At 47.3% G+C, this 15,510-nt stretch overlaps 1 protein-coding gene across 7 annotated transcripts in view; it reads left to right on the top strand.

The window, feature by feature from the left end:
- AMBRA1 (autophagy and beclin 1 regulator 1) overlaps positions 1-15,510 on the top strand; it is a 190,571-nt gene that overhangs the window by 33,691 nt on the left and 141,370 nt on the right. For 4 of the 7 annotated variants that reach the window (XM_021009799.2, XM_021009797.2, XM_021009798.2 and 1 more), the window contains exons 2-7: positions 1,928-2,181; positions 2,508-2,566; positions 4,078-4,261; positions 6,111-6,283; positions 7,355-7,421; positions 8,022-9,508. In XM_021009799.2, the coding sequence (XP_020865458.1) occupies positions 2,047-2,181; positions 2,508-2,566; positions 4,078-4,261; positions 6,111-6,283; positions 7,355-7,421; positions 8,022-9,508 (2,105 nt within the window). In that variant the 5' untranslated portion in view covers positions 1,928-2,046. The remainder of the gene's footprint in view (positions 1-1,927; positions 2,182-2,507; positions 2,567-4,077; positions 4,262-6,110; positions 6,284-7,354; positions 7,422-8,021; positions 9,509-15,510) is intronic. The other 3 variants (XM_078149046.1, XM_021009801.2, XM_021009800.2) reach the window with 1 other exon arrangement.

Raw genomic sequence — 15,510 nt, 5'->3', positions numbered from 1 at the left:
TTTTTCTTTATGGTGTTGTGGTCATATACATTTTTCTTTTGGTTCTCTTTACCCTATATAATTTTATGCAAGTCTTCTTAGGTTTCTCAGAAATGGTCCCTTTCATTATTTCTTGTGGCACAGTAATATTTTATTACGTTCATATAACAAAATTTAAGTGATTCTTCCAGTTTATAGACACCCCCTTAGTTTCTAGTTATTTGCTGCAACAAAAAGTGCTACTGTGGATATTCTTGTACATATGGGCATTTCTCCTCTTGCTTTTGGAGTCATGAAGCCTTTCCTGATTCCCCCAGTGGGCAGCAGTCTTTCTCCTGACTTTGTGTGGACACCTTCCTTGCCTGTATCACATTCTGCTTTGTATTATACTTATCTGTGTAGACATTATATCCCTTCAGTAGACAGTAAGCTCTTTGAGGGCAGAAACCTATATCCCTTTTCATTGTTATATTGCTAGTGCCTGGCATGTATGAATAGGTACAGTATGGTTTTCAAGTTTCTCCACACTCCTGCCACATCCATTTTTCTCAAGCACAGATCTGACCACAGCACTTTTCATTAGCTTCCTTGAGCCTCTGGGATCATACAAATGCCTCTGTTGAGCTTTTCAGGCCCTTCACAGCCTGATGCCAGCCTCTGTGTTTCATAGTGCATGACTCCCTCCCGCACACTCTGATCCATCCCAAATGGCTCTCTCCGTTTTCTTCATGCTTTGTCCTAATATTTCCTTCTTAGAGAATGCCACTCTTCCTTCAGGATGCAGCCGAAGCACCACCTTCTCCTTGATATCCTTCGTGATTCCCCCCCAACTGCTAATGCCCACCCTCCCAGACGACCTCGTATTTAATCTCTTGGCATTTATTTGTATTTATTCACCTTTTATCTATTCTGTAGGTGCTGATGGATGTCTTTCTTGTCTTCTACATTAGACTTGCCAATAGGACTTGTTTTATTCACTGCATCTTTGTTCCCAGGGCTTGGCACACAGCTTGGCACACATGTTAGAGGGATTTTAATAAATGCTTAATGATCATTTGAGTGTAAGGACCTCTCAGGGAAGGAAACTCATTCTCCCAGTGCAGAGCGATATTTTTGGGCAACTTCAAGTCTTGGAGGGTTTCCTGGAGCACCAAGAGGATCCATGCTTCGTGTATGTGCTAGAATCAGGATTCGAACCCAGGGCTTCCTGGCTTGAGGACAGCCCCACCCCCTCCAGTAGGCTGCCTTTTGCCTGGGATATAGTGGTTAATATAATTTTTCAATTTGTATTTTAAAAGGCAATGTCCCCTATAGATGAAATGCCAGTAGCAGGATTTGAGGTCCTGATATAGCAGAAAGTTTCCTTTTGATTTTGTTTTTCTTCTTTTTCCCCTAAATTTTTTGGGGTAAAAAGCAGTCATTGTGCTGTTAAACAAAAAAAGAAGAAAGACGGGCAATGAGGGGGCATTTAAAAATACATGGTAGAGAGCAGAGGGAAGACCAGAAGAAAGCACAGACAAGCAGAACGCCTTTAACAGTTACATGTGAAATTTACGTTATGATGGAAAGGCAAAGCCTGCTATCTGCAGCCCGTTTTCTGTGTGGACGTGCTCTTTTGGTGTTTAAATTCAGAATAAAAATACAGATTTTCAAAAGCTTCTCTGTTTGGTAAAGTATGAAGTTTGTGATGTTTATTTTTTGTTGCTGGCGCCAAAGACCCATTATTGGGGCCTGTACCTTAGAGCAAGAGGAGAAGTGACTGGACCTAGAATAAGTTGAGGTGGGATGGCTTATTTTAGGATAAAAACATTCCAAATGCTGATATGGAAGAAATTTCCCTACTTCCTCTTCCCTGCATTTTCATCCCTCATTTAAGTAGAATTGAATTTGTAATGGGAAGTTTCTCCAGCCATGGAACAATCTTTTGATGCAATTTTTGTTTCTCCAGATTTCCATGAGGATAACGTCCAAGGACCTGGATGGCCTCGTTTTAGCTGCTTCCAAACCTGGAGCCAGTGCTTGCTCCACCCTCCTCTGTGCCTGGCGTGGCAGTGGTGCCTGAGAGCCATGAAGGTTGTCCCTGAGAAGAATGCTGTCCGGATACTCTGGGGTCGAGAGAGGGGCACGTGGACCTTAGGGGCTCAGCGGCTTCTGCAGGAGCTGGTGGAGGATAAAACTCGGTGGATGAAATGGGAAGGAAAGGCAAGAAACCTTTTGTCCTGGGAACTGGGGATGAAGGGTTCATAGAGAGAGCCCAGCACTGGTCAGGCAAGGGTAGAGACAGAGACAGAGCTCAGCTTGTCAGAGGAAAAAGTAGGAAGGAGACAGCCATTGTCGGGAGTCATTTTCCAGTGGGGGTGAGAATTTAGGGCCTAGTTCTTTTACTTTCTATGTGGAGCTTTGTTTCCTAATGGTTTGAGGCTAGACTTGTGTATGCAGATGTGGCTTTTGAAACAGGGTTGTTAATGATTGTTCTTGGATGGCTCCAGGGAAGTCTTATCACTGTCTTCTCTTGTTTTTTCCTCCAGAAAGTTGAGCTTCCTGACAGTCCACGATCCACCTTCTTACTGGCCTTCAGCCCAGACAGGTACTCTCCTCCCATCTGTAGCCTTACCTTTACTACCCTCAGTGATGGCACCATTTGGTTAGCGCAGCCTCGCCTGAATCCTGCCTCCCTGTCCTGCCCTTTCTGAGTGGTAACACACAGACCAGTCGCTCAAAGCCCTTGGAAGCACTGCATGGATCAGTCCCTTTGCCCTTTGTAGCCGAGAAGGAAAGACAAGTTAGCAAAGGGGTTTATGAAATGTCTTAGTCATGGTTCGAGGAGGGGCCAGTGATGGAGAGGTAGCTCCATGGTTCTGGATGGGTTAAAAAAGACTGTTAACTCCAAAGATGATACTGGGGATGAGGTAGACCAGCCAAAAAGCATTTCAGAATTCGTCCCCATTCAACAAGTGTTTAGTGAGCACCTACAGTATACCAGATCTTGTGCCAGGCCCTGGGGACACAGAGACAGAAATGAAATGATCGCAGCCCCCAAGAGGGATGTGTTCCTCTGGGGTGCTAGAACATGCTCACAGAGGAGTAAAGCCAAAACCTAGACAGTAAAGGCAGATTGTCTGAGAGTGAAGAGAGCATTGAGCCATGGTTGGGTGGGTGTTGGAAATGTCATCTGAGCTGACAAGCGAGGGAGAAAGTCTATTCCAGGCATGGGGTCTGGCCTTGTAAGGTTTCTAACCCAGTGCTTGGCACATGGTAGGTGCTCTATAAGTTGTTCTTGGTAAGGAGATGGAAGATCGAATGGGATACGTGGGGATGCCAAGAAGGCACGTATCTGGAGCAGCGGTCACATTTCTCCTGTTCCGGCCTTTATTACCATGTGCCACTCACTGTGCTGGCCTTGACTGGGGAGCCCAAAAAAGGCCCAAAGCAGTCCCCCCTCTCCAGAAGCTCTCAGTCTAATGAGGGAGACAGCGTGCAAACAGCTATGTACAGACGAGACATAGGATAAATTGAAGGTAATCACAGGGGGAAGGCAGTGAAATTAAGGGGGCTGGGAAGGGCTTCTTGTCTTTAGTTGGGACTGGAAACAAGTCAGGGGAGCTAGGAAGCCAAGAGAAGGAGGGAGAGAGTTCAAGGAATAGGGACAAGCTTTTGGAGTTGTGACATACCACAAATGGAGTGTCACATTTGAGAAATAGCCAGGAGGCCGGTTGTCATTGGATTGCAAAGGGCACGGAGGGAGGTGAAGTGTAAGAAGAGTGCACAGGTAGGTAGGGGCCAGGTTAGGGAGGGCTTTAAAGACCAAGCAGGATTTTATATTTTATCTTGGAAGTAATAGGAAGCTGGAGTTTACTAAGTAGGAAGGTGACATGGTCAGACCTGTGCCTTAGAAAGGTCTTGTGACAGCTGAGGCCATGATAGAGTATCCAGGGAACAGATGAGAAAGTGAGGTACCTGTAGCCCAAAACTTAACCCGTTCCACTGGATTTGTCATCCCATGCAGGAAAGGTGCTAATCCATGTTGGTCAGCCAGAACCAAAGAAGTTCTGCACTGTTTCCTCCCCTGCCTAGCTCCTCGTTCCTTCTCTCTTGTAGGACGCTCATGGCCTCCACCCATGTGAACCACAACATCTATATTACGGAGGTGAAGACTGGCAAGTGTGTTCATTCTCTGGTTGGGCATCGACGTACACCGTGGTGTGTGACTTTTCACCCCACCATCCCAGGCCTCATTGCTTCTGGCTGCCTTGATGGGGAGGTCAGGATTTGGGATTTACATGTGAGTACTTCCTTTGGCTGCTCTGACCTGGGCTAAGCTGATTGCTAGATACCTCCTGCTGTTGGTTTGAGGGGCAGAAGCAAACCCCTTTACGTCCAGGCTCTAGGTCATCATTTTAGAACACCTTGTTTTTTTTTTTTAGTGAGGCAATTGGGTTTAAGTGACTTGCCCAGAGTCACATAGCTAAGTGAGCATTATGTGTCTGAGGCCAGATTTGAACTCATGTCCTCCTGACTCCAGGGCCAGTGCTCTATATACTGTGCCACCTAGCTGCCCCCTTCTAGATCATTTTTTTAAAAAAATTGACGAATTATTTTTCGGTGTAGCAGTGGACATAGACAAGCCGCAATAAAAATGCCTCTGAAGTTCAGCCAGACAACCAAGAAGTGAGAGCTGGCGGCACATGCCATTGTACCCTTCCATAATGTAACCTTCCTTGAAAGGGAAGAGGCTGTAGGCTGGAACTGGACCCAGGCAGAATTGGCATTGTCTACGGTGTTTAATCTCAATTTTGTGGCTGTCTGACTTTGTCTTCCTTTCTGTGGCAGCGTCAGGGTTTTGTTGTTATTGTAGCTCTGTATTGCTTCACAGAAGTCTTCAGATTCTGCCCATTGGTCATTCTTTGATTGTGGGGTAAAAGTTTTGTTTTCAGGCTTTTGCTTTTACAGGTTGTGCTGCTTTGAATATTACCTTTTCTTCCCTATAATGTTCTCTTTTGACTGTAAATCTGATTGCTGGCATAACTTCCATATATAACTTCATATTGCTTTCTGAGAGTGAAAGCAATCCCTAGGCTCAGCAGCAGTAAACGGTCTTGTTGGTTTTTCTGTGACTTCACCAATGTTGAATTTTCTCATCTTTCACCCTGTTTAGTCTTTTTTTTTTTTTTTGGTGAGGCAGTTGGGGTTAAGTGACTTGCCCAGAGTCACACAGCTAGTAAGTGTTATGTGTCTGAGGCTGGATTTGAACTCAGGTCCTCCTGACTCCAGGGCCTGACTATCCACTGCGCCACCTAGTTGCCCCCGCCCTCTTTAGTCTTTGCTCATGCCTCAGGACTCTACCTGATAAACAGGAATGGCTTGTTGAGTAGAGGATAGGCCCACCTTTTCTTCCCTCTGTCCTTGGAGGGGCAGCCAGGCAGCCTGGCTCCTAAGCCTCGTCTCTGTCAGCTGCCCTTTGTGTGGTTCCCAGATAGCACCAGAATCCCCTAGGATTCTCTCGGGAACACTGGCCTTTGTCTGAATGTCTTTAGACCTGGTTTGTAGAGAGGATTGTGTTTTACCCAGTATGAAGATGTTCCCTCTCACTGGAAAAAGGACCTTGTTGCTGGTGACCGGTGTAGGCGGCCGGTGTGCCCCACGTTCTGTCAGTCCATGGCATGAGACGCTTCACATTTTTGCAGGGTTTGAGCAGGTGCCTCACTGGAAAAATGGGTGTGGTTCTTGCTTGTTATTGTGGAGGACTCTCAGACATGAGTAATTGAAAAGGACTAACCATTGAAGGAATATTGTATGGTCAGGGTTGGTTGCTGCTGCCGGTCCATTTCATGGGGTCCTATTTTATTTGTTTTTTGTTTTTTGCCTTTCTGATGAGGCAATTGGGGTTAAGTGACTTTCCCAGGGTCACACAGCTAGTAAGTGTCATGTGTCTGAGGCCACATTTGAACTCAGGTCCTCCGGACTCCAAGGCTGGCGCTCTATGTACTGCGCCACCTAGTTGCGGGTCCTATTTTAAAAAGGCCCAGTGGACAGTAAATTATGTTAAATGGATTCCTTCTGAAATAGGTGTTTCCCCGTCTGCATGAGCTTATTGTCTAACCTGATAGTGATTTGGGAATGTTCATCCATAGGGTGGCAGTGAAAGCTGGTTCACAGACAGCAACAATGCCATCGCCTCCCTGGCTTTCCACCCCACGGCTCAGCTCCTGCTGATTGCCACGGCCCATGAGATCCACTTCTGGGACTGGAGCCGGCGGGAGCCTTTTGCAGTGGTGAAGACGGCCAGTGAGATGGAGAGGGTCCGGTGAGTAGCTTGTTCCATTAGAGGATGGCCCATGTGGCACAGGCCTGGAGTGGAGGGGGAGAACTTGTATTATCACTTCTTCTGTTTTCTTGTTTGGTATGGTTCTAGTAACTGCTCCTACTGCCAAAGAAGTGAGGTTCTAAGAGTGTACATCCATGCAGTGTGGCTGTGAGGATAGTGTTTGTGTTCTGTGGGCCTTACTTCAGTGTCTTACCGGGTACAATTGGACCCTTTTCATAGCTATCAGAAGTACCAGCTGAGTAGGCTTAAGGGCAAAATCAGTCTGTCAGGAGACATAAAATATGTTTGTATGTTTCATGGGGTGAGGAATTCCTGGTTTTTTTTTTTCTGTCTGTGCTTATATCAAATCTTTGCAAGACAGGAATTTTAGAGAAGTCAGGCATATAACAAAAGCTGCCAAATAGGATATCTTCTTGCCCCAAACTTAAGATATGTTTGTAACTTGAACCTGGAGTAAAAATAGAGAAATTTTATCTTCTAGTGTTTCAGTTGGGTAGGCTTACTTTCTAGTCTAAGTCATTAGCACTTGTGGCTGTGACTTATGCTTCCAGCAGGTATAGCTGTAGGGTGAACTGATCCCCAAGGATGGGCATAGGAGAGTTCTGCTGCCTTCCAGCCAGGCTGGGCCCTCCTATGGGTGAGCACACTGTGCAGGAGAGCCAGCTGCTGGGGTTCCCAGGGATGAGGGAATCTGGTGGTGCTTCCAAAAGCTGCTGCTTCTTCAGAGATATGGGAACCCTGTTTATGAGGCAGGTGGGAAGGGGTAGCAAGAAGAACTGAATCTTCTATATATACAGAGATTCGGAAGTCTCTCAAGCTAAATAAATGCCTAGGTATGCAGTCTCTGAGTTTTTCAGTAGTGTGGATATAGAGTATAATACAGTATTTCCCAAGTTTTGAATTAACACCTACTCTTTCCCTCTCCCCTCCCCTCTCCTCTCCTCTCTTTTATTCTTCTCTTTTTCTTTTCCTTCTTCCTCCTCCTCTTTTTTTTTCTCTCCCTTTCTCTGTCTCTCTCATCTTTGTCTCTGTCTCTCTTTCTCATTTTAGGTTGGTGAGGTTTGACCCCCTTGGACACTACTTACTCACAGCAATTGTTAACCCCTCCAATCAGCAGGTAACTGAAATAATGATTTCCCCAGAGCCCCTAAGTCCCCCTAAGCTTTGGGTTATCCTAGGTCACTTAGGCCTGCTTTCCCCCCCCCTACTGAATACATCTTTGCTTTCAGACAAGTTCCAGAATCAGCTGCAGGTTGCATATCCAAAGTTAGAGTTACAATCGTCCCAAGAGAGTGAGGCCTGGCTTTCTTTTAGAATGACAGCCTCCCGTTCTGTCACCACAAGTGAGGCTTTGATGGCACCTCTCCTTGCTGTGACTTCGGCTGGCTTGCATTTTTCTCTTTCTTGCTGGCCTCCTTGCCATGGAGGAGGTAGCTTATACATGGAGATTGGTCTTCCTGCTTTATTCACTTAGGCTTAGTTCCATCCTGAAAGAGTGTTGGTTAATTCTGTGTCCAAATCCATGGTTTAGAGGCCCAGATCAGGCAGTTTTGAGAGGCCTGTGCTCCAGGATGAAGGGGCTTTGCTCTGTTGTGGAGGGTTTTTCCTCTTTGGTGTAATACAGTTTAGCTGCTAGTGTTTCTTGGTTTGCCTGGAAATGCTAAGTGCTGCCCCCTGCCCTTGTCTCCCCGCTTTTCCCCGACGTGCTCTGTTACAGAGTGATGATGAGCCAGAGATCCCTGTGGATGGCACGGAGCTGTCTCATTTCCGCCAGCGTGCTCTCCTGCAGTCCCAGCCTGTCCGCCGGACGCCTCTTCTGCACAACTTCTTGCACATGCTGTCCTCCCGTTCCTCTGGCATCCAGGTGGGAGAGCACAGCACAGTACAAGATTCTGCCACCCCCTCACCCCTGCCTCCTCCACCGCCTCCCCCTCCACCCAGCACGGAGAGCACCAGGACGTCTGCTTACACCAGGCTCCGAGAGCGGGTCAGCTGCCCCCCAGCGGAGTGCTGCCAGCCCTTGGGGATGCTGTGCCTTTGCAGCCGCTGCTCTGGTGCTCGAATTCCTTCTTCCCTCTTCCCACACCAGGACAGTGCCCCTTCTACTTCTGCTGGGGCTACTACCGCTTCCTTTTCTTCTGTACAGACCGAGCCCTACCATGCCTCGGAGCAGGCTTCGTCAGCGCAGCAGGACCAGGGCCTCCTGAACCGCCCGTCTGCCTTCAGCACAGTGCAGAGTGGCACTGCGGGTAACACACTCCGGAACCTCAGCCTGGGGCCCACCCGGCGCTCTCTGGGTGGCCCTCTCTCCAGCCACCCTTCCAGGTATCACCAGGCCGGGAGGGAAATAGCCTCTGGGCTCGGAGGTTCTGACTGGACCCGAACGGTGCTAAGTATGGACTCTCGCTCTGAGGCGGATACTCTGCCCCCGCCAAGGACCAGCGCCTCTTCGGTGAGCTTACTGTCTGTGCTGAGGCAGCAGGAAGGCAGCTCCCAGGCGTCGGTGTACACCTCCGCCACTGAGGGGAGGGGCTTCTCAGTATCAGGGCTGGCCTCTGAGGCAGACACGGGCAGTAGCTCGGGCCAGAGTAATAACTCAGGCAGCATCCGAAATGAGCTGCAGTGTGACCTGAGACGCTTCTTCTTGGAGTATGACGGGCTCCAGGAGCTGGACCCAGGCCTGGGGGGAGACGCCACTCCAACCCAGCAGGCCCAAGAGATGCTCAACAATAATATTGAGCCAGAGAGGCCAGGTCCTTCCCACCAGCCCACCCCTCACAGCAGTGAGAACAATTCTAACCTCTCACGGGGCCACCTGAACCGCTGCCGTGCCTGTCATAATCTCCTGACCTTCAACAATGACACCCTGCGCTGGGAAAGAACCACCCCTAACTACTCACCTGCTGAGAGTAGTTCCTCCTGGCAGGTCCCTAGCACCTTGGAGGGCCTGCCAGCAGGGGGCAGCCAGCTGCCCCCTGCTGATGGCACTGAGGGAGGGAGAGTCCCCAGCTCCAGCAGGCTGGAGTTGAGCACTTCCACCAGTGCACAGGACGAGAGGACTGTGGGAGTGGCCTTCAACCAGGAGACAGGCCACTGGGAACGAGTTTACAGCCAGGCGGCTGCCAGCAGACCTGGGAATGTATCACAGGAGGCCTTAAACCAGGAAATGCCTGAGGAAAGTTCTGAGGAAGATTCGCTCAGGAGGTAAGAGAGCTGTGACCCTGCCTTCCATCCCTGACCCCCTCCCAGGGCTGCTGTAGACACTGCTTCTTGGGCTCTAGGACTGTCCATCTCTTGGGCCTCTCCTCTGTGTAGGATGTAGAGCTAAAAGGAACCTGAGAAACCAAGTCTAGGCCGAGACAAGTTCAGAGACTTCCCCAAGGTGATGCAAGCTAGTTAGTCACAGATCCTTGGTTGGCTCCAGTAACCTGGCCATTATACTAGGCCTCTGCATTGCCTTTTTAGAAATCCTTGCTTTCCTACCAGAGGTCAGATGGACCTTGGTGGTTTGACTCACTTTCCTCTGAGGAACCTGCATACCTTCTGACCATGTCTTAGCCTAGATCTGATGTTCTCTTGGGCATGTCAGAATAATAATTCCTAAGGCTACAGGAAGCATTCCTGCTATGGCTGAAGGACTCTGTCAGACACTGGAGGGATTCCCAGAGTCCTGGCCTGTGTTGAAACGAAGGAGACCACAGCTTCTGATGGGAGAGAAACAAGACCCTCTTGAAGGAGGGCTACTGTTTCAGTTGTTCAGGGATGGTGCTGATCTTTCAACACTCTTCCTACTGTACTTTGGGCACTTGACGGTCTCATGTAGATAGAGAAGAGAACTTGGGTTTCCTGGGAGAAGTGTTGTCTTTGTTCACTGACTTAGTACTTTGTCGGTGATGCTGAACATTGGCCTTCTCACGTGGCTGTTCACTCCCTTCCTGGTCTCATCATCAGAGTGTGAGCCTCATCTTGTTCAGTCCTCTCATTTTATAGAGAAGACCACCGTAGCTCACAGGTTTAGTACGTTGTGAAGCCTGGGATTTTGCCCCATCTCTCTTGACTTGGGCCCATTCTGCTTTCCGCAGTGCCTTTATTTTCCTTCTCAAAACCAGGAATCCAGAATTTGTCCAATCTCAGACTTTTGGCTTTTGGCCTTATTCTAAGTTGGAGGTAGATTTGGGGTTAATGGGTACCTGTAGTGGGCAGAAGAATTATTCATACAAGGGAGGGGCTTTCTCATAGCTCAGAATTTCTGTCCCAGACAACAGCACAATGACAGAATAAAGGTAGATATAGTTTATTATCCCACGCATGCATACTCTGTATCTTCATTTATTAAGCAGTTTTATCTATATTTCTGTAAAGGTCAAATCCAGGATAATTACCAACAGACGATGTCTGTTGGGTCCAGATGGCGCCTCACTACGTTGTTTGTTCTGCTGAAGTATGTGATATTTACTGGTGACAGATGTCTGTCAGGAGCTGGGGGGCGGCCCCCCCCAAACCCCAGGGTCAGTTTGCTGGTGATGCACAGAGTAATTAACGTGTCCTTCTACCTGAGGGCTGCTTCAGTCAGCCAGCAAGTATGCAGGGCCTCCCATGCTCCCATCTGTGTAGTATATAAAGAAGAAGCCTGACAACACATTGTCTCTTCCTGTCCTCAGGGAGCTTCTAGTCTTGTTGGGGCATGAGATTTACAACTCAAAACAGTTATTACAAAGCATTGTAAAGTGTTAAACTGTGTGCTGCAGTAGAGTTTTGGAGAAGGATCATTGCAAGGTTGGGTCATCAGGGAGAGCTTCCTGGAAGTGTGGTACTTGAAGGAAGCTCTGATAAATAAACAAGATAAGGGTGATGGCAGGAGAGGGCAGTGACCCATTCTGGCAGAGCAGCCTGAACAAAGTAAAAAATGATCATACTATATGGAGGAGTTAGCGATTAGCCTGAGTGGGACCCAGGATTCATGTAGAGGAGAAGGGAGCCTGCACTGACCAAGGTAAGAAGTGAAGTCATTCTGAACAATCATCTTGCCCACAGGAGTGGGTTGGATCAGGACCTCGGCTAGAGCCCTGGAATTTGACAGTTGAAGCTACAGCTGCCCTAATTCCTTTGACTCATTCTGGCCCCAACCCTGAGGCAGCCAGCACAGGACACAGGTTTGAATGAGGCAAATGGCCAGTCAGTGCATGTTGACTTTTGGTGATACCAGGGTTTGTCACCAGCACCCCTGGAAGGTGCTTCTGGGTCTGATTTCTGCTTTGGGATCTGAGACCCCAGACCAGTCTCTCCCCTTGCTTACTTTGGCAGTAACCCAATGAACACTTGGGTTATTTTTCTTTTAGAAATAGCGTTTTTATAAATTTGTATGAAACTCTGATCTCTGCCATAATGTCAGCCCTCTTTTAAAGCAAACCTATTGAAAATCCAGGGACTATTTTGACTTTGTGCTGGAATATGCTGAGGCTAACTCAGGTGAGGTTTTATTGAACAGTTTCCAACAAATATACATATACTCTTCAAGCAAGGGGGTGTTCTTCTACCCGTGTTTCATGTGTGTGTTGGGAGAAGGAGGATTACATACATGTCTGGGTAAAGGGAAGACAACCACTTTTTACTGTGGACTGGGAGGTTGTAAGCCCTCTATCACCTGCTGGCCTGGAATACTCCCCTCCCGTGTCCAGGGCACGCACACCTGGGCCCCAGGCCACTTGGAGGCTACGGGTGCCGCTTGCTAGGCTATTGCTGTGTGTGAGCTGCCTGCTACAGGCAGTGACTGTTACTGATGGGCATCCTAGGACATAGAACTGAAAGGTCCTCTGGGTGAGCCTCCTCACTATGAACTGGAAGTGGAGCAAGCAACATGGGTTGTGCTTGCTCTGGCTGTTGGGGAGGGCTGGGAGCATTCTCATCTTTGATGCTGCCCAGTTAGTTAATCAGCGTTGTTGGCAAATAAGAGTATTAATAGTCATCTGCAGGGGAGGGGGTGTCTCTGCAGCGCTCTGACTGGGCAGCAGAAGCTAATTTTGCATCTGAAGCTCCTCTTCTTTTGTTCATGGGCAGCCTGTGTAGTACGACTCCTCAGTTCCCCCTTCAGCTTTACAGCTTAGTTCCTGAGCCGTGGCAGATTTGGTGCTTCGTTCTTACAAGGCTGAGGCTTTAGAGACAGTTTTCAGCACCTAATAGCACCTGACATTATGACTCCCTCCAGTAGGTGTCACTCTAAGCTCTAAAACTAATTACATTGACATAATAGGAATTTTTTGCTTTAAATTTGCATTACTCAAATTCAGCTTTACATAAAGAATTCTGAAAGGCATCCACATTCCAAAAAACACCTGTGTTAACTTTGCTGTACAGGACTGTACTGTCTCTCTGCTTCTGCCCTTTGGCTTGGTGCTCTGTGGCCTCCCTCCCACCAAAAACAAAACAAAACAAAAAACTGAAAGAAAAAACCTTCCAAGTGAAAACAGAAGAATGGATACATGAAGAGACTGCCACTGCCACTGCTGGTTGGGGACTTCACTGGAGACCTCAGGCACTGAGAGATCTTTTCCCTGCTTGATCCATCTGCATGTGTGTCTGTCCTTGGCCCTGGCGTGTGGCCTTTCCTGTGTCAGGTCCATGTGTGGCCTCCACGTGTCTGCAGACCTTCTTCTCCTTCCTCTCAACCACCCCCACCCCCCACCACGTTCTTCCTCTGGGTTCTAGCCAGGCACCCATGTGTTCCTCCCCCTGCTCTTCCTTCTCTGTCCTGGCCCCCATGTGTCCTTGAACCCTGTGCCAGCATCCTCCCTCCTTTCTCCTTCCCCACATCTGAGGGCAAATTCACATTACATAAAAATCTTTTTATGTAGAGGTCTTTGAAACCATCTACTTACGTAAAGTGAGAAGTATCTGTAGTTACAAAATATTCACAGTTCTAAGTTCACAGGCCCCCTGAAATTTATCCCCAGACCCCTTAACCTTAAATTAAGAGCCATTTGCTCTCAAAGTTTTAAATTAGAGAAAGGAGAAAATGATTAGAATCATTCATCATTTAGTATGTGCCATACTTAAATTCAGTACTTAAGGATAACAGTTGATTGGACATCCCTTCCTTTATCCGATCATCATCCTTGTCTTGCCCCCTAACTGCAGGTCTTCCCCAGGGAACTCTCCTAGCCTCCCTATTCTTCTCTCTCTACGTTCTCTTGGTGACCTCATCAGTTCCTATGGTTTTAATTCTCTCTGGGCTGATTAGTGCCTCCCAAATCTCTATATCCAGCCCCATCTCTCCCCTGAACTTCATTCCCATATCATCACTTGCCTGTTGGACATTACAAACTGGATGTTCTGGAAACATCTCAAACTAGACATTGTCTAAAATAGCACTCCCTCTTCCATGCTTCCCTATCACTGTTGAAGGCCCCGCCATCCATCCAGTCCTGTAGTTTTGTAATTTTTGCCTTTTTTTTCCTTCCTCACTCTCCCTCACCTATAAATCCAATCATTTGCCAAATCTCGCCATTTCTACCTTCACAACCTATTTTACAACATAGCGGCCACTGTAGTCCAGACCCTCACCATGTCTGGCCCAGATTATTCATTAGCCTTCTAATTGGGGTTCTTGCCTTACCTCTCCCAGTTTCAGCCCATCTTGCATACTGCTGCCAAAGTGATTTTCCTTAAGCATAGATGTGATCATGTCACTCTCTTTCTCAGTCAACTCTAGTGCTTCCCTGCTGCCTCTAGGATAAAATGTTTTTCTGCCTTCACCTCTGCTCCTCATAGCATCTCTTTCTTCCTTTAAAATGAAGCTCAGGCACCTCCCCGACATGAAATCTTTATGTGTCCCCTCCCTTTTAAGTTACCTTGCGTTTAACTAGTTTGTATTTATTTTTATTCTCTTTGTGTGTGTGTGTGTGTGTGTGTGTGTGTGTAAGTTTGTCTACCTTTTTAGACTAAACTCTTAGAGGCAATCAACTGTAATGTAATGAAATGGCTAGATTATTGGAGGTAGAGTCAGGAGGACCTGAGTTCAAATTGACATGAGTTGCATGACTCTGGGCAAGTCAGTTAACCTCTCTCAGCTTCATTCCTCATCTGCAAAATGGGAATCGTATAATACCTACTTTTCAGGATTGTTATGAGATTCCAGTGAGATAATATTTGTAAGGTGCTTTGCTAATCTTAAAGAGTTATATAAATGTAGGAATTGTAATTAAGTGGAGATGGTTTCATTCATTGTATTTGTATCTCCAGTGCCTAGCACATTGCCTGGTATGGAGTAGACCCTTAATAATTCTTGTTAATTGATATATTCTAAGACATTAGACCTCCCTAGGGTTCATAATTCCCTTGGTTCATAACCAGCTCCCTTGGTTCATACGTCTCTCTGATCAAAATTGGAACCAACAGGATCTTACTTGGAGATTAAGGGAATTTCCTTGCTACTAGCAATCCACTCAGTGAAATCCCTAGGAAAGTTGTTGGTTCTAAGGGTGTTCATTGTTAAAATTGCAAGTACCCCAGAGGTACGGGTCAGGTTAAGAAATATCTCTTGTCTCCCTGTTCTCTATGCCAGTGTGAGGTTCACTGGGGCCTGGGCACTTAAATGAAGATTACCTTTGAGTAGGAGGCCTCATATTCCCCTGGGAGCTCTTTTTTACTCTTATACTGAGGAGGGCTAGGGGGGAAGATGGTGACAGGTGAAAGGATTCTTGGGAAAAATTAATGACTGGGAAAGGTGCCCATTTAGAGCTCTGAATTTCTTTCATTTTCAGTCAGGAGATTTCTCTGGAGGATGGAGTAGCCTTGAGCTTCCAGAAACTGCAGCTGTAATAGTTGTCTGAGCTTGTTGGATTCATTAGCTGGATTCCCTTGGTACCCAAAGTTAGAACAATGATGGAGTGGAAGTAAATGGCTTTGTCTAGAGGACTCAGTTACATTTTCTTACTCCTGTTCATCATGTCCACAAGAAAGAGATGACCGAGGAAGGAAAATACCAGTTCTCTAAGCCTGGCAGGAATGAATGGGGGGCAATGTGTGTGACAAGAACCCTGGACCCAGAGTGAGAAGACCGATGTTTGAATCTCGCCTATTTTACATTTTTACTAGCTCTCTGACCAGATAGCAAGTTCCTTAAATGCTCTCAGACTCAGTTTCCTCATTTGTAAAATGAGGGTGATAGTACCTGTACCTGCCTTTTACTTGCTGTGTTACTGGGTTAC

This window comes from Phascolarctos cinereus, unplaced genomic scaffold (assembly GCF_003287225.1).
Source record: "Phascolarctos cinereus isolate Bilbo 61053 unplaced genomic scaffold, phaCin_HiC Scaffold_9;HRSCAF=440, whole genome shotgun sequence".
Taxonomy (NCBI): domain Eukaryota; kingdom Metazoa; phylum Chordata; class Mammalia; order Diprotodontia; family Phascolarctidae; genus Phascolarctos; species Phascolarctos cinereus.
The sequence above is the reverse complement of the archived record's forward strand: the minus strand, read 5'-3'. Positions and strand labels throughout refer to the sequence as shown.